Source organism: Wasmannia auropunctata, unplaced genomic scaffold, assembly GCF_000956235.1.
Source record: "Wasmannia auropunctata unplaced genomic scaffold, wasmannia.A_1.0 LD335560.1, whole genome shotgun sequence".
NCBI classification, from domain to species: Eukaryota; Metazoa; Arthropoda; class Insecta; order Hymenoptera; family Formicidae; genus Wasmannia; species Wasmannia auropunctata.
In genome coordinates, this window is record NW_012027330.1 from 3,750 (window position 1) to 25,582 (window position 21,833).

Below are 21,833 nucleotides of genomic sequence, written 5' to 3' on the forward strand. Positions count from 1 at the left end.
CGAGCGAGCGAGAGAGAGAAAGAGAGAGAGAGAGAGTGAGTGAGAAAGAGACTTCCCGACTCCGTCCCGTGCGCGTCGAAGTGGCTCTGTAATATGGCGTTTGTTTCGGTGCACGTTACCACACCGCCGCGGGACACCGCCGTCACTCGCCGCAGCTGAATCCCGCCCCGCTGGAACCCGGCCGCGCTGTACCCTCGGTACCACCCGCATCATCCATCCGCGCGGGACACCACACGGGGGGACCACCGCGATCGCGCGCTCCCACCGCATCCCCCTCCCTCCGTCGAATGCATGCCCCGGTGCGGGCCGCGGCGGCACCCTTGTCGTGAGCGCGCGCGGCGCGCGGCAGCCACCCGCCGTCACCGACGGGCACGAGGATAGATTGCGTCATTATCGCCCCGCGTATCACCCTGCGATGCCGAAGTGGACCCACGAGACGCGCGCACAATGACGTCCCGCAGTTACACCAAGTCCTACAGCCGCAAGGTCAGCAGTGTAACGCCTGGCAGCATCCAGTTCGACAAGCTCTTCCGCGAGAACAGCAACCGGCCGTCCGCCGCCAAGTCCGCGGGCACCGTCGGCAAATGGGGCATAACATCCTTCACGTCCATCAGGAGCACGAATATCAACGGTACGCCCACGATTGCCTTTTTATCGCTGTGTTATGTTTACATTAGATGTTAATCGGCGGCCGTCGTCGTCGTCGTCGTCGCGACAGCGCCTTCGAGAGAAGTCGCTTCTCTCGCGTCGGCGGCGTTCGACGGCCGTTATCGCGGAAAGGAAATACCTGTTGTACTTTAGCTTTGTAAACAGATTTCGAGCCGTATACATCGGCGGCTATGCCACTGTCAAACTCCTTATACATTGAAATGTGCATCAGAGATGGACCTGCCACGTTTGCACAATTGAAAATTCATAAGCTTGCTATATGTAAAGTTTTTTTGTATCACGAAAGCGGTGACATTAAGTACGTAATCTTGATGATATGAGCGTAATGGATTTTAGCAGAACTGGAGCTTGTCTTTCCTACAGTTGCAAATTTCAAAGAATTAATTTTATTTCAGAGTAACGACTGTACGTAATCTAGTTTTGTAGCGTAAAAAAAAATACAAATTGACAGGATTTATTTTTAGAAACTGGCGCAATCAATTGTTCTTACATCAATGATATAATTTCACCGTCAAACGCCAATGATACCATATGATCCTATTCTCAGTAGAATTGGAAATTTAAAAATTTAATGGAATGATTTCATAAGCAAATCACGTACGAAATTATTCTGCACTTTATGCAGCATTTATGCACAAACATACATTTTGTTGTATATTAATATGCGAATGAGAATAGATTTTATATAGAAACCATATCACTTTTCTATTATTAATGTTTCTTTATCCAGAAGCGACGATCAATCTCGAGAAATATTGATATTTTTAAAATACTGTTAAAATTATCTAACAAACTATTAATATGTGTGGCGTGATATTTTTGCATAAAGGCGTCGAAGTTCAGCGTTGCAGAATTGTTCCGTTTTCAGGGAGGAGAGATGATATACATAACACTTTCGGCGCGAAGAGAATGAAGCTCGATTATGGGAATCAGAATCGCGTGAATCCCGGGAAGGATCCCTTTTCCTTCGAGACCGATCCGGACAACAAGTCGGACAACGCGTCCCCGGCGGTCGTCAAGCCGAAGAAGTTCTTCAAGAGCCGAAATGCCCCGCCCGTGGTGGAGGAATCTCGCCAGGATGTGGCAATCTACAGACAAGTACCTGATTCGCAATACGGAAGGGCCCGCGCCCCGAAGCAACCCCGCAGCAGCAGCAGCAGCAGCAGCAGCAGCAGGCTGTGACGAAAGCGTCGCATGCCTCGGTTAAGAAAGTAGTAGAAAGTTTAGATAGCACCGGCACGCCCGACGCTCCCAATCGGGAGGAGAGCAAACCGCCGATCGTACTGAGAATATGCAAGGGTACGGCGCGACTGGTTTGCGGGGACGTGCATCAGGACAGCCAGGAGCCCGAGCCGGACACGTACAGGATTTCCACGCCCCTCGCCAGTCCCTCGAAGGTGGACATCGAGCGCAAGACCACCAACACGGAAGCGTCGCTCAAGTCCGATCATAGATCCCTGCGCGCGCATCAGTCCATCGTGTCCAATTCCGATCGGAAATCGGTCATCTCGAATTCCGATCGGAAATCCGTCATCTCCAATCCCGATCGAAAGTCCGTCATCTCCAATCCCGATCGGAAGTCCGTCATCTCCAATCCCGATCGAAAGTCTGTCATCTCCGCGGTGTCGATCCCGCTGGAGAACTCGGATATGCGCAGGACCACGCGTAGCCGCGCCAAGAATCTGCACCTGGACCCGACGGCGACGACCTCCGTCGTCGCGCCGTCGACGGCACCGGTCACACCCACCAACTCGCACGGCTCCGGCCTCTCCCTGACGCTGAGGAAATCGGTGACGGACTCCAACAACACACTTATCTCTCATTACGACATCGTTAAGACTGACTATAGCTCAACGTATTCCTCCAAACCGACGATCGAACCGTTGATCGGGCGTGATCAGCCACTGCCAACTACAACTCAAGAGCTGATCGATATACTGTCGAGCGACTCCGACGCGAGACCACCGCCGCCGCCGCCGCCGCCACCAACACCACCACCAGTAGCAGCAGCAGCAGCAGCAGCGTCATTGCCATCGCCACAATCGTCGCCATCGCCACCATCGCCACCCGCGTCACCACCGGTAGCACCACCGGCAGATTTGGCCGCCGGTATCGATGACAATTACAATGACAATATGGAAAATACGGAGGAAACAGCAACGCCGGAGAGCGTCGCGTATCAAATTGAACAGCACTGCTTCATAGATATCCCGACCAATAATGAAGCCGCGGCCGAAGCGGCACCCGTCGCGGCCATGCAACCGTTCAAGCCCGAGCCGGAGGCGGAGCCCGATCCGGAATCGGAGCCGGAGCTGCTGCCGACCCGCGGCACGATCGACACCGCCGCCACCGTCGAGATCGCGGCCAAGACTCTGGTGGATCAGGACTGGTTCTCGAGCAGCGACGACAGCGAGGGTGCCAGCGGGAACGCCGAGGGTGAGATACCGCTGCTACACGCGACGAACACGGCCTCGGAGTTGCTGCAGACCGCGGACCCGCCGGCGACGAGCGTCTCCTCGATCAAGCCCGCCGTTAAAAAGGGCAGCATCTTCAAGAGTCGCTCGACGGGCGCGACCAACGGGAACAAGAGGCGGGCGTTGTACAAGCACAAGTGGTGCGACAGCGACAAGGAGTCCACCTCCGCGGATACGCCGAACACCGGCAACAGCACCCCGACCACCGCGTCGAGTTCCAGCAACGCGGGCCCGGTGGCGTACGAGGAGGAATTCGAGCCTTCGCAGTTGACGCGAGTCGTGACTTATCCCGCGGCCGACGCGGATTTCGAGGACGAAGCGGACGCTGTCACGAGCGTTCGTTGCGGCAAAAAAGTTAAAGGGGTGAGTATAGAGAATAGGCAAAACAGTCGTTATGTTATCTTCTTTGGAGGATCTGTCGTAATACAGGGATTTTGTTTTCATAAACTCTCTGCAGATTAATAAGTAGGATTATTCCGGTTATATAAGACATCAAATTATAAATGCAAAACTGCATTGTAATTACCTTGCATGTGTGATTTATTTTCGATCCGACGCGTATATTTACGTGGCCTTCTCATTTTGCCTTGCAGTTCTATACTGTAGTGAAAAATGTAAAGAAAGCTCATCAGATACAAGAAAGCGGAGAATTCCAAGAGTTTAACGACGATGTGGAGTATATCTTGGACACTCTGAGAGAAAATAATCCGAATGCTACTCGTTGCCTTTCAGCCATACGATTGGCGAGTAAATGTATGGCTCCTGCATTTCGTATGCACGTGCGTGCTCATGGAACTGTTGCCAAGTTTTTTAAAGCTCTTCATGATGCAACTAAAGATCAGGTATAGACGCTCGCATACATATGACTATGTTCTGTCTATTTCTATACATATATTTATATAAAATATATATATACATATTACATATCGCATTAAATGTTTTCCTCATTAATTTGATTTTTTTTATGTACAATAATTATATATTGTCACATCATTATTATTATTATTTACAGAGTCTTGGTCTATGCACAGCTACAGTAATGTTTGTACTAAGTCAGGATCGCCTGGCTATGGATCTTGATCGCGATTGTTTGGAATTAATGTTAAGTCTATTGGAATCCGATGCCAGTCATAAGGACGCTCTTGACGATTGCGGCCTCAGTCATGCCGAATTGCTAAAAAACAAAGAAAAAGTGCGTCAGTTGTGTGCTGACATACAGGCTCAAGGACACGCTAAGCATCTAAATCTAGATAATATCACCGTAAGCAAATTCTTCCGATATACGCACTTTCGAACCGCGTTCGCATTTATCCCCGCGATTACATTATGTATGCAGTATTTGTATTTACATAGCTTTACCTCTACCGCCGAATAATTCGTAATACGCCTTTACACAGGTTGGCCAGCTCGCTATGGAGACGCTGTTGAGTCTTACGTCAAAGCGCGCTGGAGAATGGTTCAAGGAAGAATTGCGGGAATTAGGCGGCCTGGAGCATATTGTAAAGACAATTCGAGAATGTCACCGTCATATTAACGGCGAGAATGTTTTAAGATCTGGCTGGACAGATCCTTTATTAGACAAATTACGTAAAGTTGACAGATGTTTGCGCGTCTTAGAAAATGTAAGTCCGCTTCTTCTTTTTTTTTCCTCTTATTTCTTTTTGTTCCTTTCCGGCGCGTGTTGTCCGCGCCGTGTCATGAAGAAGAATGGCTAATGGAGATTCGCTAAATATCGCGACGCTTTGTTCTTTTTATTTTTTAGGTAACTCATATGAACGAAGAGAATCAGGTGTATTTATTAAAGTACGAGGATGGAGTATTAGTAAGCACGTTAGCTAGTTTGTATCACTTATGCGGACAAGAGATACCCATTTATCCAACAACAGATCCAAGCGATAAGAGTTCCACTGGTGCTGTTGTTAGAGAATGTCTTTTTGCAATTCTTAAAGTTCTCATCAATCTTACCCATCGGTTTAACGGACAATGTAAGATTTTATCTTCGATATTATCATTAATATATGCATGAAATTAAATAGTCATCTACAGCTTATCTACTCTCGCATTCATTATATTACATTTTCACTATTAATCTATGTAATCTCTTATAATATAGTTATTTTTTATAAGTATATGCATATCTCTTATACAGCCTTCGGTAGCAAGTCAGTCGGCGCACAAGTTGGCGTTTTGGATCGCAGTCTGTTTCTCTTGTTACGCGTGCCTGAATTGCTCCCAGAAGAAAAGCGATTTGACATGATGATGTTGGCGTTAAGTCTGTTGATAAATTTGGTAGAGCAGTGCGACGACAACAAGCAACTTCTTATCGACTCGAAGGCACCTCCGTTGACGGAAAGTATTTTCGATGGTAGGTATACGCCTTGTATTTACGCCTCCTTCGACGTAATCGAACTGTGGGAACGCGAGACCTTTATTTTCTCTCTGCGTAATTTCAGCGGAGAAAAGCGGCGTGGAGTCTCTGATCGATTTGTTTTACAAGCAAGAGGAACTTGCGCGCGCCGAGGAACAGAAAACGGACGCGATCCTAGACGGAAAGAAAGATTCTGAGCAAAGAGAGACGGTGCGGACCACAACTAAATCTCAGGAAGAATTTATCGAAGAGACCGTCGCAAAATGTTCGTATTACATGTATTTCTGCGCATGCATATCTTTATACCTAACTGTCTATTTTACTTTATATCTATCTTTATATCTAATTGCTCGAAGTTTATTAATAATAATGCATAGAATGTCGCGCGTCTCAAACAGTCAACTTTTAACGATATATATTCTTGGAAGAAATTATCTGTTTTTCAATCCTTTGAAAAAAAAAGTTATTTATCCTTTTGTATCATTTACTGCCTAATTTCTGCCTAAAAAAAAATTAAATTGTTATTTACATCGAGATATCTAACATTCAAAAACAATCCACAAAGGCCTTTAAAATTCTTTCTGAAGAAAAAGAATCTAACACGCTTATGATTTTTTGTATGCATATTTTAGAAAAATGCCTATATGCAGATTTTGTGATTTATGATTATAATAACGTCAAAATTATTTCACAGTGTTACAGAAAGCTGGACGACATATGGAGCATACGTTCATCGGAGCATACGTAGTACTGTTACTTGGATACTTAATAATGGATAACAAGGTAAAAATTAAACGTAAAAAATTAAATTTCAAGTGAAAAATACGATTAATTCACTTGTTATATGCACATCTGTCTAGTGAGACATTTGCGTTTTAGTACAGTTCTTTTTTTTTTCTTAGTAAATCTTCTTTCTGTTGTCCAGGAGTACGAGTCGCTAGTACGAAGTAGACTACCGGACAAGAACTTCGCCACTATGGTATCTGTACTTCAAAAGTTCTTCAACTTCATGAATCTGACGGCATCGGTAAATTATCTTGTTTGGTGAACGCGTCCCATCTCTCGTCTCGTCTCTGAGAGAGTAACGTTGTAACCTCTGTCGCGCGTGTTTTCGTTTCAGAACGAAGTGAGTAGTTGCGGAAACGCCGCTACCGAGAAGGTAATCAAGTTCCTAAAGATGTCGGATGCCAGAATCGAGGAGGAGAAGAATGAGTTACCATTGCCAGCGTTGGAGGACAACAACACGATGCTTGACTTAACTTCATCTTGATCGACATGTTATGCACACACCTGACAGCATTTCTTTCATCTGGCGTACACGAAGAGCCAAAGTTGTATTTTTTTTGTTTGTTCAACAGAAAGGAAATTTTTTTTATTACAATATGGATGGACTTGTTTCATATTCGTATATTTTGATATATATTTATTCACTTACGTAATTTATTGTTGTAGGTCTCATTATTGCTATTATTATTATTATTACCGATCCGACTATTTCCTTATTTACAATGTGAAAGCTAGCTTGTATTCTATAGTTTTTAAGTAAAATAAAAATAGGATAGCTTTGAATTTACGTATATAGGAAAACACAACTTGTAATTATTATTACAGGGCACTTATCGCAATTAATATCGTCATTGTCTACACGATATCACGATAATGAATTCGAATTAACTCGAGCGCAGCCACCTTCTATTAAAAGTTGAGAGAGACTGCCAAGAAGAGAAAAATTGACGCGATAAGCTTCTTGCCAGCCTACCTGATTTACCTTCTGTATATGAGATCTTAACATTGTACAATCGATTTTTAAAATAAAAAAATATCTAATGCGTTTTAAAACCCGTTAAGTGACCGACGCATCACATTGTACATTGTGAAACCGGGCTTGAAATTTCAAAAACATTTTCTTTTCCTTTTCATTCTTCTTCTTTCTAACATGCGATTAAGATTATTTTAATATTAAAATTATATTACGACATAAGCCTTGTAAATGTAAATTTATAAATTATAACTGTATCTTATATCCGCAGTTTCGAATTATTGGATCTCCCATTTATCGATAAATACAATAAAACGTAAGACGGATTATATATACGGTTGATGCGGCGGCGAGGGTGCACGACATTCACGCGTTCTTATATAGCGAGATTAAGAGGGGAGCAGGACAGCTGGCGCACATAATATACGTTGTTACATTTGTAGTAAAATCGCCGGCGAGGCGCATCAATATATGAAGAATCTATATGTAGAACAAAACACCTTTTCTAAATATATAATATATATATATACGTTAAATATATATTTATATTTGTCCCATTTTTTTACACATATATATATATAGGCTCTCGATTGCACCGTGTAATTAAAACCCAAATGTCTCGCCTTATCAATTTCTGAGATAAACTGCTTTTTTTTATTACTGCTCATTATATTGACTTTTCTTCTTGCTAACCGCCTGCAAACACGCGAAAATATTATCGATCTTGCAATTGTATATTTTGTCTCTTCCACCCCTTGCATTCTCATTCTTCTGTTTTTTCATTTTTCTCTTCCTCCCTTTCCCCCCCCCTCCCTCCTCCTCCTCCTGCCCTACGCTGTAATCATTTTTTATTCTCCTGTATTATGCTCCTTCCCTTTCTTCGTCTCTCTCTTTCTTTCTCGCCATCTTTATCCCCCATTCCCATTTCTTCGAGAATTATCTTCTAATTATTCCCATTCGAGAGCGTCGCCGGTATTGGTCGGTATATTCATGCGCGAAGAAAGGAACTAGAAAGTGTTGTTACCGACCGTTGTTATCTCGCGGTCCGTTCTAGTTCTCTCTTTCGACACTGAAGTGGCAAAGGCGTTGCTGTCGTTGCTGAAGAGTGAAGCGTCGTCAAGCGTCGTTTCGCGACGCCACGTGGTTAGGATTCATTAGATCCGTGTATCGCGCGTGTATATGTATATTATTTACAGATATATATTACATAATTTATAACACAGAATATTGCGAAAATGAACGCGATTTGGAATCTGTCCATTTTGGAGCGGCCGCCGCACCTAACGTGGCAGATCAGGCCGCTGGACGCGAGGGCGAAGGGTACGGTCAGAGGTTAGAGGTTGTTTTTGCATGCACGCGTGCCGCACGTGGGTCGCCCGCGCCAAGCGGGTCTCGGCACTATATATTTCCGCGCTCGTGCTAGGAGTTATTATTTTGCAATAACGACAACGAAACGCGTGGAAGTTTTCGTTGTTTAATTATGATTCGATAAACAAAAACCCCCATTTTACACCCATTTTGCTACCGCCTTCTTTATGCCTTTTTATTTATGCGACAGTCATAAATTCAGCACGCTCCCTTAATGCAGTTTACAAGAATAGCAATAGTTATTATGAAAATCTGCGCATCTGAACGTTTACATAGGTATTAGGTAATGCATTTGTCTTCGCTTTTAGGCGTGGACGTAAGTCAGTTTAAGAAAGTGCTGGGCACGGCGCTCCAAGATCTGGGATCGATGAACGACTTGCACTTGAACGCTGCGGTCCTAAGCCGCATGATCTATCGGATGAAGTGCAAATTTCGAGGTGACAAGGGCTTATGGTACATGATGAAGTTGAACAGGGCGTTGCTCAACTACTTGAACATGGACCTGAAGAAGGAATTCTCGATTTTGCGGTCTCACCTGCGAATGGAGGATGGGAGGTACGTTTTGCCGAGCAGGCAGAGTCTGGAGTACGTGCTCGCGAGAACGCAAGGCTTCGGAAAGCTCATGACCAGGATAGAGGAGATGTCGAAGTACGCCTCGCACTTCCTGCAAGCCAGAATAAAAATTGGTCACCTGTGGACCGTCGCCATAATGGCCCTAGGCGCTACGAGCAGAATTTGGTACGGTCCCCTGTAAACGATTTGTCGAAGAAAAAATATTTACACGATTCACTCACTCAGATAATAATACATTTCTTTGCAGGTTTTACGCGAGGAATACGATCAAGAAATGTTGTACGTGGTACAACGATCTGTATAAATGTGCACAACAGTTTGAATATGTCGGTACAAGATCCTGGCTTCCAAGTAATCAAAATTTACCAAGCAACTTAAAATCGTGGCTCGATTTAGACTGGCTGGATACGGATATGCTATAGTATGTTTTTAATTACTTAATGTTTCAATTAGCGCTGTAGAACGAATTGTAAGGGAGTAATCAAATTAGAGTGGAAAAACAAATCAAATATCAAATGTTGCACTTTAAGTTGCACACTTACCAGTGTAGCTGAGTGCAACTTCCTGATTGATTTCTACTTTTCCGCTCTAATGTGAATCCTCCCTAAGATGTTACAATTATATTTTAGCGATCACAATTCACAAACCTGGCAGAGGCTATTTGTAGAATGCCAGACCGAAGTGTATGATGACACTAAAGTAACTTTTGTCATACCTGACGCAGAGATTGATAGCTTAATGCTGAACGAAGAGATCATTGATTTAAATCTGACAGAAGATGAGATTGCCTCAAATAATAATGTATCAAAAGATCAATCTGTATCAAGTATAGATATAGATATTGGAGGTGTGTATCAATTATATGATATTATAAGATATCTTTCTCTATTTTATCTATATAACATAATACACTAAACAAGATTGAGAAATTAATTAATCAAATTTATATAAAGATTTGTATAAAGATTGATTTTTTTCTGTATAACGTAATGAGAATATATCTTGTGGAGAATTGTAATCTGTAATTCTTTTTGTAATTTTTTAAATAAATTTTCCATAATATTGTTGAATTGTACTAAAACATGGCTTAACCAACCAAATTTGATATTTCAAGTCTTTATTTTTTCCGTCATTACATAGATAATTAGAAATAATTAAATACTTAGGTTTAAACTTGATAAAAATTAAAAGTAGTATATTATAACTAACATGCAGATAAATAGATAGGAATTTTCTTTTATGCGTTTTAATACATATGATTTGTTTTTTATTTTGCAGAAATAGTAGACCGAGAAGAGTTTCAGAGGAGCCACCCGACAAAAGGTAAGTCCATAACAGCAAAACGAAAACATGTTTACACTGACGAAAGAGGAAACTTAAAAAGAAATCAAAGAAAAAGAAGAAAAAATAAATAGGGAGAAAAATATTACAGGGCAATATTAATTTACCATGTTAAAAACCAAAATAATGGGAATTATAAATGTTAGCATATTTGTGTAATTTGTATATTATTTATATGATATATTAAAGATTGTTTACTACCGCAGTTAACACATATTAGCATGTACATACACCCAGCTTGCCTCAGCTCTATTATTGATCTAATTAGCAGATTTGTTAAAAACATGGACACTGACGAAAAGGGCAATCTAAAAAAAGAAAAAATAAATTTTAAAAAAATAGTAAGAAAATATTACAAGACAGTATTAATTTAACCAAAAGAAATTTTTAAAGAAGTCAAAATAATAGATCGAATTATAAATACCAACATATTTGTTAATATAAAATCATTAGGGTGAACATAATTGTAATTATAATAGAACAATTTAATTATGTGTAGATCAAATTATTGCTCAAATTAGAGCAGTAGTGCTTTTTAACCAGGGGTTGGTCGTATTTAAAATAACATTATTTAAAATATATATTTTAAATAATAAAAAGTAAAAGAGTTATTTAGTATTTATTATTTTAAATAGGTTCTTCTGATCTATTTTATATTTTGTATTTTAAATATATTTTTGAAATCTATTTTATATTTTTCATTTTAAATAAGTCATACCAGTTTTTTATTGACCCCTGCGATATTTTATTTTAAATAAGTTTCTTAATCTATTTTATTTGTTATTTTAAATAAGTTGCAGTATCAGTTATTTTACCAACCCCTGATTTTAACATATTTTTAGCATAAAATCGTTCTGTCAAGTTATTGTAACAGAGCAATTTAATTACTTACAATTTCACACAAATTGTAGCAATATTTTAATATATCGTGTGCATAATATGAAGCCATTGAGTATTGCGCATAATATATATTAAACTGTAATGTATATTCATAAGCTGCTGTACAATAATGTACTGTGAGGTGCAGCTTGTTAACAAAATTATAAAAATTGAATGAAACATAATTTTATATTTTTCCAGTAAAGATAATTTTTTATTTCATACGTGCGTTTATATGTGCATATATAATCTCACTCGATTCTCTCACTAAAGTTAACTAATCGAGGATCGATGTGCTCTTAATAACATACATATAAAATCGGGTGAAGAAGAGATTTTTGTATTACATACAAAAAAAAATCATATCCGAGTATCTTGCTGCTGGGATAATACCTTTTTAATTTGAGTTAAACGGGCGTGTTATCGACAAGCGGGTTATCGAAGGGGTGAGAAGGGTCGAGAAGAAGTGCGGGAAAAAATTAAAGGCGACATTATGCGATTTTTTAAAGTTGAACAGTGTGCATGGATACTGGGATAACATTGAGCAGTAATTAGCTTATATCGTGAAGATTTTCCATAATTGTGCATGGGATGTATTATATACGGCGCGCGGTGATTAAGCGTCGTAAGCCGGGTAAAGGTGGAGCGCGTATCTCCGCGGTCTCATCCAGAATTTCAGGCCGAGCAAGTCGGAATGTCTCTTCCGCATGTTGTTGAAGCAGCAGGCGCGAAACTGCCGGGTGCCGCATATGTCGGCGCACTCACGTCCGCACTGATCGCAGGGAACGGTCTCGCCGAAGCTCCAGAGCGCGCACACTGCAAAAACGCATGAAATTATTAATGGATGAAAGTCGTACTAGCGATAAATTAATTTAACAATCGAGCGCTACATTGCTTTCTCTATATTACTATAATGAAAAAAGAATTAGTAAAAACCATTAATCGTATACTAAACATTGAACATTTATTTCAGCTTAATTTCTATTTGAATATTGTTTAAACATTGAATGTATATATAAAACATAATTTGTTTAATATATTCAATAATATTATATTATAAATATAATGTTAGAGATGTAATGTAACACACACAACAAATAATAAGGTGGAAAGAATTAAATTCGACTGAAGTAGACTAGATATTGATTGTCCAATAATATTCTTAATTTTTTAATTTTTTAATTTTAGCTGCTGTAAAAAACTGCGCGCCGATTATTGTCGGTCTTTATAAGAACGCAATCATAAAGCTGAAATATTATTACAAATTAAATTGACCATCAATTCGATGATGATGCTACAAGTGTATTTTAAACACTGTAAAGAAACTTAAATAAAACTTATGAACATAATGAAACTTAATGAAATTTAAAGATTAAAAAATTAAGAATATTATTGGGCAACCAACATCGCACCATTCCTACTCTGGGCAAGAGCAAGGGAGATCTGATATTCGGGGCGAGGGGCATTCGTCTGACAGCAGGTATGTTCGATCGATAAGAAATAATATATAAAATTCAGAACACATTTCATGTTGTCATATCATATTATGCGTGCTATTATATATTATACAATTAAATGCAGTAAAAATAAGATAGACACATTAGAATAGTTTTTTACATATTATTTTTTTCAAAATAATTAACTTAATATTTATATAAATTCAAAATGGTATGTTTCTAAAAGTAATAAAAAATTGCAGACACTTCTCAACTTTTTTAATAAAGAACCGATCAAAACTACATATAATGTATAATGATTATAAATCGAAACTGTATAAAGATAAGATGTATATCGATAATTTAAGAATACAATTTTAGCACGTCGGATGAATGAGAAAAAGTTTTAAAGCGCAAGAAGTTTAATATAAGTATGCAGCGACGCGATGCATTTATGGATGTGACGGCGAAGCCGTCGATGTCTGGTAATGAATGTCGATCAAGTAATTACAACTTACGATCGCATTATGCAAGCCAATGCATATCTTTACGGAACTTTCTTTAACTTTCGGAATTTTTATTTTAAACAGTTATTACCAGCTGATAATTTTAATGGACAATTTTTTAATTTAATAAATGCGTGTTAAAAACGAGAAAAAACATTGCGATATTGGTGCGTTAAAGATTATATATATATATAACATAGAAAAATTCTTATTATTATTTATTATTATTTAAAATAGATTCTGAATATTTAGTTTAGAAAGTGTACATGATCGTGTCATATATAATTTACACTTTAGGACAAATTAAAGCTCAAATAACTAAGTAAAACATTTAACTACAAGTCACTAAAGCGAAATAAAGAAAATAATTAATGAGACAATCGTTACATTTGTTCGCCGTTAAACAAATAAATTTTTACAAAATTAACTCAGAATTATGTCCGAAATATCGTAAATTACGAAAGCATATAGAACTATTAGAAAATTACTTTTAACATGAACTGCCTACTGTTTCCGAGAAATCAATGTGAAATTCTGTAATACCACGTACTTCATCTCACTGCTAACATAGTCAATCCGATTATCTCGTAAACACAAAAGAGACTACTGTAGACACCGTAATTATTAATTTCACTTAGCTTCCCTTTGAAGTGTCAGCATCAGTTGTTTGTAATTAGCGTACTTTATTGCTACAAGTATTATGCATTGTATGTGATATCGTATATATATATTACATGTTATGTGATATTAAAAACGGAAGCAGTAATATAAGTAGAATTTCTGAGAAACATATACCTATTCTCTCTATCTCAAAATATTTTATAAAATAAGAAATCAAATACAATATATAGAAAATAGAATTACCTAATTTACAATTTTTAAAAATTTTAAATAATATTTAAATATATTTATAATAATAAATAAATAAAATATATTTATCCAAGCATTGATATTAATGATATTAATTCTGTTTAGCATGTTTAGTATCGAAAATAAGCATACATAAGGAATATAAATACACTGCTGTTAACAAAATCAAAACTTTCTAAAAAGCAAATATAAAAATTTTCGATAATGAGTTGTTCCAAAACTTTCTCGTACTATTCGAATAAAACGAATAAAAATTACATAACAATAGATAATATTGGAAAGATGAAATGAAAAGACATATAAGATAACATAACTTGAAAGTCATAATACATATATGTATAATTTAAAAGATTCTATTACCTGCAAGAAACAGTAGCAACCAGTGATTCATTTTTATGACGTATTCGCAATTAAGGGCTTCGATAAGTTCGGCACGACGATAAGCCTGATGTCTTCAGTTGCGGACGCAAACGCTGTGTTCGGAACAATAAAAATATGTTAGATAACAAATGCAAAGAATTTCAAAAATAATGCTAATTATACATTACTATAATTGTTAATAAAATCTCAGTGAAATATAGCATGCATCGTGAATAATGTCGACTTCTGATATACGAACAGGCACGTTTCGCGATTTCAGGATAATATATATTTCATTTTAATTGCGCAACATTTCTAACATAATCATTTTTAATAAATATACCTTCAATCTTATCAAAACAGTTTCGAACGATTATTTCATCTCCGTATAACAAGAAAAAATTTATAATATTGTATAAAAATAAAGAATATCAGGAGCCACGGTCGATCTTACAATTAGTGCTGAAGAGAATGCGCTGGAATCGTGTCTTTTTACGCGAGCCGGCGTAGCGAGTTGTATATATGTACGCGCGAGATTTATAATATATGATCTTAAGAATTATAAAAATTGTTAACGAATCTTCGATCTATATGAGTGCATGACACATTATCAAATTAAAAATAGCGTTAGAAATGAAAAAATAAAAAATAATTTTGATAATTATGAAATTATAATCGAATTTCTGATGACAATTTTGTCTCGCGACAATTTAAGATATTATAACGAACAAGTAAAAATTATTGAAGGCGAGATTTGCTGCGGGTGATTACTTACCCTTTACAGATGACTGCCGGGAAGCGAATGATAATCTTGAGAGGTACCGCTACTTGTAGGTACCATCCCCACTATCCAAGATTATCTCTCCCACCCTCAACGCACGCACCCTGCACCTTGTCGTTTCGTATAATATTGATATATTATACAGCTACATTATAGATACCAATGTGTTGTTCAATTAATGAAAATGTCACTTCCTAAAAAGCAAATATAAAAATTTTCGGTAACAAGTTGTTTCAAGACTTTCTCGTACTATTCGACTAAAACGGACAAAAATATTAATTACATAACAATAGATAATAATGGAAAGATGAAATGAAAAAGACATATAAAATAGTACATAACTTAAGAGTATACTTATAATACATATACATGTAATTAAAAAAAAATTCTATTACCTGCAAGAAACATTAGCAACCAAGGGTGATTCATTTTTATGAAATATTCGCGATTAATAAGGGCTTCGGTAAATTCTTAGCACAACAATGGGTAACCCTAATCGATGATACGTTTATCGAACCAGTTACGGACGCGAACACTGTGTTCAAGACAATAAAAATACGCAGGATAGGTTAATATTTAGTTAACATTCTTTTTAAACTAAATTAAGTTAAAGCTAAGCTGACTTCAAATTAATTTAGTTAAGTTATAAATTGCATAAACAACAAACTAACTTTGCAGTTAAAAGTTGCGTTAGGCCTATCCGCGGCAGATAGCAATTTGCATAACAGAAAAGTACCCAATCGCCACTAATCTGATAAATAATTCACAGTTGCGTTTCAAACACTGACAAACCATTTTGGAACATGACACTACGTATGTCATAAACAATCTGAATGACACATACATATATTAATTATAGCTACCAACGTGTTGTTCAAATAAAACTGCCACTAATAAGCTGAACAATTCATTTCTTTACCTCTCAAACACTGGCAGACAATTTTGAATTAATATAACGTATGTCACGGACAATCGAATTCGAATTCGAACGATACGTATCATATATACGTATATTTTTGGGAAAATAAAAAAATCAGAATTAAATAGATGACGAATTTAAGATAAAGTGCTTTTATTTCTTTTTTTTTCTTCAGAACTAGAAGAGTTTGTTGACTCCGAAATTAAGTACATTAAATACCTGTTTATTTCCCCGGAGTACAATTTGCGATTAAAGTCTATTAAAGTCTTTAATCCTACGTAAATATTAATCTAAGAATGGCGATATAAATGATATAATCGACAAGCAACATCGCGTGGCGCCTCCCTTGTGAAACATTTGTGCGATAGGGTAGTAATTGCGCTGAAACATACGGAAGGAAAATATGCATTTAATAAACATCTCATCTACTCGATTAATTAAAAATACATATATTGGTTTGCAAGAGACTTTTTAGACGTGTTTGAAATATCTCGATTCTCAAACAAGACTGTAAATTTTGTTAAGTCTTAATATAATTTATGGATCTAAAAAAAGCAGGTTTCTATATATCATTTCTCCTCCGTTGTTTAGATAATCCGACACGACGGGGAATTAAATAACGAGGACGCTCGCGTGTCAAAGTGCAATGTCTGTCGGATAATTGAAACGATTCGAACTGGGGTAGTAGACGATCCGCTCTCGGCGCTTGTACTCCGTTTCGGGGATCGACATCTCGCACTCGACGACGGCGGGATCCAGCGTGTCCTCGACGACGACGTCCAGCGACGTGCGAGGGTTGTCCTTGTACCAGTCCGTCAAGGATCCTCGATCGTTCCCGCGATCGTTGCTCTCGATCCCCTCGACGTAGAGCTTCAGGTACGGCCGTGGACGCGCGCCCGTGACCACGCACGTTAAATTCACGTGGGTCTTGTTGAAGGGGTAAGTGCGCACCGTCATGTCGCTTTCCGGCACTTGAAGACAGAAAGCAATCGTCAGTTAAACGGTGCGAACGATTCAAATATTTTTAGATTAGATCCCCTCGCAAACTTGCCATAGACAATCATCCTCGTCGAGCTGCTCGCCTCGTCCTGGAATGTGCTGATCGCGCACGTGTACTCCCCTGTCATGTCTATCGTAACGGTCTTCAATCGTATCACCGAACGCGAATACGGGTCCTTCAGGTTTTCATCTGGATATTCCGCGACTCCTTTGATGATTCCGATATCTTGTGGCGGTACTGTAGACACAAATACACTTGTTACGATACGTCGAAAATTTATAGATTGCGAGCAGATGTGGAATAATACTTTTGGCAAAGAAAGCTTCACGCACTAAGCTCGATTTATCTATAATCGCTGCAACGGTGAAATTTTAGAAATAGAAAATTCACAAACTTGTTTTCAGTAGAAGATTAATAAAAATAACAAATCTCCGCGTTTTTTATACTCTGCGGCAGTGTTCCGATACACTGCCGCAATTGAATGCTGAACATTGAATTGTAAAGTTTACGTTACACAATATAGATTTTCACTACTAGCAGAATATATATATATTGGTATCACGATCTGTAAGAAAATTTTAAAAGTTATTTAATTATTTCACCACTTTTACTTCCCTCAATTAACATGTAACATCATTAAGTTTCCTTGTAAAAATTTATCAGTAAAGTCTTATCGATAAAATCCTTATAGTATCATTAAATATTATAGACACATTTTAATAGCTAAATTCGGCCTCGTGTCACCGTTCAGCGCAACTCGAAAAGAAGTCGTCTCTCAAAAAACAGGCATAATCGCGAAAAGTTATAAACTGATGTATAAAACTGCTGTATAGTTAGAAATCAGAATAAGTCTTTTTACGCGCCTTCTGACGCAAGCGAGTGCAAGCGCGGTATTTCGCGACTTGCATTTTTATTTCCCTGCTTATTACGGTTGGATATAGTGTATATAACTTCGAGCTGCGACATTTCCTTCCCACGATTGTCCACGCGGCGCACAGTGGTGCGCTTTATACATGTAAATGCGGAAAAAACTTCATATCATGGAAATTTCTCAATGTACTCACTTTTAAATGTTTTTTCTTGAAACTTTAGATGGAAAGTAATGTATTGAGACATCTGAAAAAAAAATAATCACATTAATCTATATGTTAGCGTCACAATCGCGCGTGCGCATTGCAAAAATTGAGAATATACATATATTTATATTTTACTATAGTGTTTTATATATGTATATAATATGTATATTCTCAATTTTTGCAACGCGTACGCGCGATTGTGACGCTACATATAAATTAATGTGATTATTTTTATTTTATTTTTAGATGTCTCAATACATTACTTTTGATCTAAAGTTTCAAGAAAAAACATTAAAAAGTGAGTACATTGAGAAATTTTCAAGATAAAATTCTTTGATTATGTTTATAAAATGTCTACACTTTCATGTACAGTACATCATTGACATACGACTGATATTTTCAGGCATAATTACAATTAAATAATAGTTATAGCTAAAGTTGCAAGAAGTAACACGTAAATTTTATAGGGCAGTTTAGTCATAGTATCTGCTGTAAAAAGATACTAGGTAGATCTTGGAGGAAAGTGGAGAATTTTTTGTAGACATAATAAAAGAAAGAAAAATTAAAATTTTAAGTATTATATTAATAAGACAAAGGATTCCCAAAAATTCAAACAATTTAGAAAATATAGGCTAATGGGAATCAGCGCGGTAATTGGTGCGCAATGATAATTCAAGTGAATATCACTATTTATTTCATGTAAATCAATTTATTGCTGACTGAACGCACAGTCGCACATGTGTCGCTTGGAAGCACAGTCGATTTTTTGAAATTTCTCAGTTAATTGTTTAGTTCAGTTTTAAATATGTGACAACTGATGAGATTGTTTAAAGTTTAAAAATTAACAGTTGTGCGTTATTATTTGAACGACAATGGGATTGCAACTTTGTTACACCACTGAGGATGGCCAGAAGTATGGCCGAAACGTTTGGCAATAAATTGATTTACATGAAACAAATAGTGATATTCACTTAAATTATCATTGCGCACCAATTACCGCGCTGATTCCCATTAGCCTATATTTTCTAAATTGTTTAAGTATTATGTTATAAGCATTATAATAAGATTTTCGGCAAGAGTTTTTAGAAGAATAATTATGTTACATATAAAGTAAAATTATGCACATTTAAATTATATAACATATAATGCAGAGAAACAGATATTAAATAATAGTTAAAATATAATGGTCTCTTTACAATTTGAGGTTTCCTCTTCAAATCAAATGAATAAAATATATTCATTTTTATAACATGATACTACTATTAATTAAGTATTCGAAAATAGTAATTAACACGGGAAAACATTATTTTAAAGATTTTAGGTTTTTTCCAGCTCCGCACCGCTGTGCGGCGCGTCGTTCTCAATACCTTTCGCGATATCTCGCGACAGTTTCCTGCCGTAACGCAGTCGCCGATAGGTAAATTTAATAATAACGCGCGGTAGATACGCGGTGCAGCCGACGTGTAAAGTTATAATGGGATCGCGTGGGCGGCGAAGGTGTAAATTACTCGGCGGGATCCACTGATAGATCTGATACGCTTCGTGAAACCATTTGATTACTAGTCCGTTCTCGTCTTCGTCAACCTCGTAGGCGCAAATCAGGTCCAGCGGTCCGGTGCCGTTGCGCACGGCCAGCGGCACGTCCAACGATCTTATCGAGGATCCGCGGGTCCCTGCGAAACATTTTTTTATATATACGATTACACTGCACGGGCAGTACGATTTCGAGTCAGGATTAATTATTGACGACGGATTCAATAATCGTTGAGGATTAAAAACCAATTACAAAATTAACGATCATTCAGTCGTCGGTCCCACCATAAAACCGAAAAATTTCGAGATCTTTTTAAGCTTGTCGCGCAATTTCTTCATCCGGACTATTTTTAGAATCACAATTTCTTAGATCGCACTACGGCATTATGGTTTGTCATAAGCACGGCGCTCTTGAAATTTTTCGCCAAAAATCAGGAAAGAATTAATTAAATAATAAGCAGACTCCCCCCGGAAGGTCGCGGCAAAAACGGATGGAAGTTAACAGGCGCGCCGAATATGAGAAATGATTTTAGAGCGCGGTAATTATATATATTCACGTCGTGTCTCCCTGAAGAATATATTGCTCCGCCGTGTATCCATTCCCGTGTCGCGATCATCCCGGTCGAGCGCTTGCGAATCCACAGGTGAATTTTACACACAGCACACCGACGGTGTTCAAACGGGGGGGGGGGAGCGGTGAATCCCGCGGATCGTCGCAGAATCCGTCACTCACCCGAATAACATTCGAATATTAGGAGAACGATTATCGAGGGCGAGACCGTCCGTGGTATCGACGGCATTCTTTCCCAAGGTCCCTTTTCACACTGGTGCACAATTAAATACGGCTCGTCTAACTCTATGTTACACCATAGCCGATACGATTCTGCGCAGCATACGTCATGCAGGTATATCGCCTCCCTCGTGTGCTCTGCATACGTTCCACACACCGCACAACGCTACGACGTCTTACCGTCCCGCAGAAATGAACGATACAGAATCCGAATGGAATAAATGATCCTTGAATCGGGAAGAGATTCTTCACCTTTCTCTCAAAAGTGCTATGCGGCGTGTACATCGAGTCTCTCAGAAGTTAAATTAATGGATTCTCGAATGAAGTATACAAATCAAATAAAATAGACTTTACAAAGGAGTTGTGTGCTGCGGTATTATAATCAAGAAAGATACAAGTACCCTGGTAAAAATTCCCACAGAAACCGATAGAAGTCACACGCTATCGGTTTCTGACTGCTCGACAGTGCGTTTCTTTACCCGTAATTGCGGATAGAGGCAATTTCAAACGGGCTGCACGGTGTAATGTTTTTTGTACGCAAAGACGGATAGACATACTAACTAATAACTGTATGTAACTGCAACACATCTATCTTTTTTTTCTTAATTAATTTAAAGGAACGTCCGTATATATACAAAGGAAAAGCATGCATTTTTTTAGAAAAAAAATGTAAAGTTTGACGTCGTTTTTCGGTAAATATAAATTTCTTACTTATACATAAGAATTATATAATATAATTATAATGTACAAATAAGAAACTTATCAAGAAACGAATATGAAAACATGAATTACAAAATATATAAATCAAACTATACGGCATATATATTTAAAATTATAAGCAGAATTTTATTCTAAAATCTGATACAAATTTATAGATCGTGTAAGTGTAGAAATATAATAACGCTTGATGGCAAAAACTAAGAATTCAAATATAATATATACTAATAAAAATTATAAAAATAAAATTATAAACTAAGCGTGTTAAAGTTCTTGGTATAACCCTAGTAAACAATTAGGACAGACAAATAACGACAAATACTTGCTACAATTGTTTTGGCATCAGCAATAGTACAGTTTGCTCGGGATTTGGCTACAATTTGTAGCAAGTATTTGTCGTTATTTGTCCGAACA

General features: G+C 37.9%; 4 protein-coding genes across 7 annotated transcripts; 2 read left to right on the forward strand and 2 right to left on the reverse strand.

Annotated features, from left to right (window-relative positions):
• Positions 1–437: 437 nt before the first annotated feature.
• LOC105456717 (protein wings apart-like) lies at positions 438–7,355 on the forward strand. Its single transcript, XM_011700961.1, is given in 12 exon segments — positions 438–631; positions 1,538–1,810; positions 1,813–3,506; positions 3,737–3,985; positions 4,156–4,404; positions 4,541–4,765; positions 4,906–5,128; positions 5,293–5,508; positions 5,597–5,776; positions 6,206–6,294; positions 6,437–6,538; positions 6,632–7,355. Coding segments are annotated over 12 exon segments (3,834 nt in total). The 5' UTR covers positions 438–447; the 3' UTR covers positions 6,782–7,355.
• A 1,021-nt stretch (positions 7,356–8,376) lies between these two features.
• On the forward strand, positions 8,377–10,653 carry LOC105456719. 2 transcript variants are annotated; one of them, XM_011700962.1, is made up of 5 exons: positions 8,377–8,602; positions 8,947–9,376; positions 9,459–9,632; positions 9,841–10,058; positions 10,490–10,653. In XM_011700962.1, exons 1-5 carry the CDS (start codon positions 8,506–8,508, stop codon positions 10,624–10,626), a joined length of 1,056 nt encoding a protein of 351 aa, XP_011699264.1. In that variant the 5' UTR covers positions 8,377–8,505; the 3' UTR covers positions 10,627–10,653. The 2 variants fall into 2 exon arrangements, with proteins under 2 accessions (XP_011699264.1, XP_011699265.1); XM_011700963.1 differs by having other exon boundaries at positions 8,377–8,590.
• A 970-nt stretch (positions 10,654–11,623) lies between these two features.
• Positions 11,624–15,628, reverse strand: LOC105456720. Its single transcript, XM_011700964.1, has 3 exons — positions 15,379–15,628; positions 14,604–14,716; positions 11,624–12,247 (listed from the first exon to the last, which is right to left on the reverse strand). Exons 2-3 carry the CDS (start codon positions 14,632–14,634, stop codon positions 12,048–12,050), a joined length of 231 nt encoding a protein of 76 aa, XP_011699266.1. The 5' UTR covers positions 14,635–14,716; positions 15,379–15,628; the 3' UTR covers positions 11,624–12,047.
• An 811-nt stretch (positions 15,629–16,439) lies between these two features.
• Positions 16,440–21,153, reverse strand: LOC105456721. 3 transcript variants are annotated; one of them, XM_011700966.1, is made up of 5 exons: positions 20,646–21,148; positions 19,888–20,052; positions 17,355–17,540; positions 16,981–17,274; positions 16,440–16,684 (listed from the first exon to the last, which is right to left on the reverse strand). In XM_011700966.1, exons 1-5 carry the CDS (start codon positions 20,710–20,712, stop codon positions 16,578–16,580), a joined length of 819 nt encoding a protein of 272 aa, XP_011699268.1. In that variant the 5' UTR covers positions 20,713–21,148; the 3' UTR covers positions 16,440–16,577. The 3 variants fall into 3 exon arrangements, with proteins under 3 accessions (XP_011699268.1, XP_011699270.1, XP_011699269.1); XM_011700968.1 differs by lacking the exon at positions 19,888–20,052 and having other exon boundaries at positions 20,646–21,153; XM_011700967.1 differs by having other exon boundaries at positions 16,591–17,274; positions 20,646–21,153.
• Between the last annotated feature and the right edge of the window lie 680 nt (positions 21,154–21,833).

Bases quoted from the DNA above. Each gene is read 5' to 3' on its own strand.
- LOC105456719 (XM_011700962.1), top strand. From the start codon at position 8,506: ATGAACGCGATTTGGAATCTGTCCATTTTGGAGCGGCCGCCGCACCTA. The intron at 9,633-9,840 runs GTATGTTTTTAA...ATTATATTTTAG, and splicing joins CTGGATACGGATATGCTATA to CGATCACAATTCACAAACCT. The intron at 10,059-10,489 runs GTGTGTATCAAT...TTTATTTTGCAG, and splicing joins TATAGATATAGATATTGGAG to AAATAGTAGACCGAGAAGAG.
- LOC105456720 (XM_011700964.1), bottom strand. From the start codon at position 14,634: ATGAATCACTGGTTGCTACTGTTTCTTGCAG. The intron at 12,248-14,603 runs GTAATAGAATCT...GCGTTTTTGCAG, and splicing joins GTTGCTACTGTTTCTTGCAG to TGTGCGCGCTCTGGAGCTTC.
- LOC105456721 (XM_011700966.1), bottom strand. From the start codon at position 20,712: ATGCCGTCGATACCACGGACGGTCTCGCCCTCGATAATCGTTCTCCTA. The intron at 20,053-20,645 runs GTGAGTGACGGA...AATGTTTCGCAG, and splicing joins AATATTCGAATGTTATTCGG to GGACCCGCGGATCCTCGATA. The intron at 16,685-16,980 runs GTTCGAATCGTT...CGTATGTTTCAG, and splicing joins GCGGATCGTCTACTACCCCA to CGCAATTACTACCCTATCGC.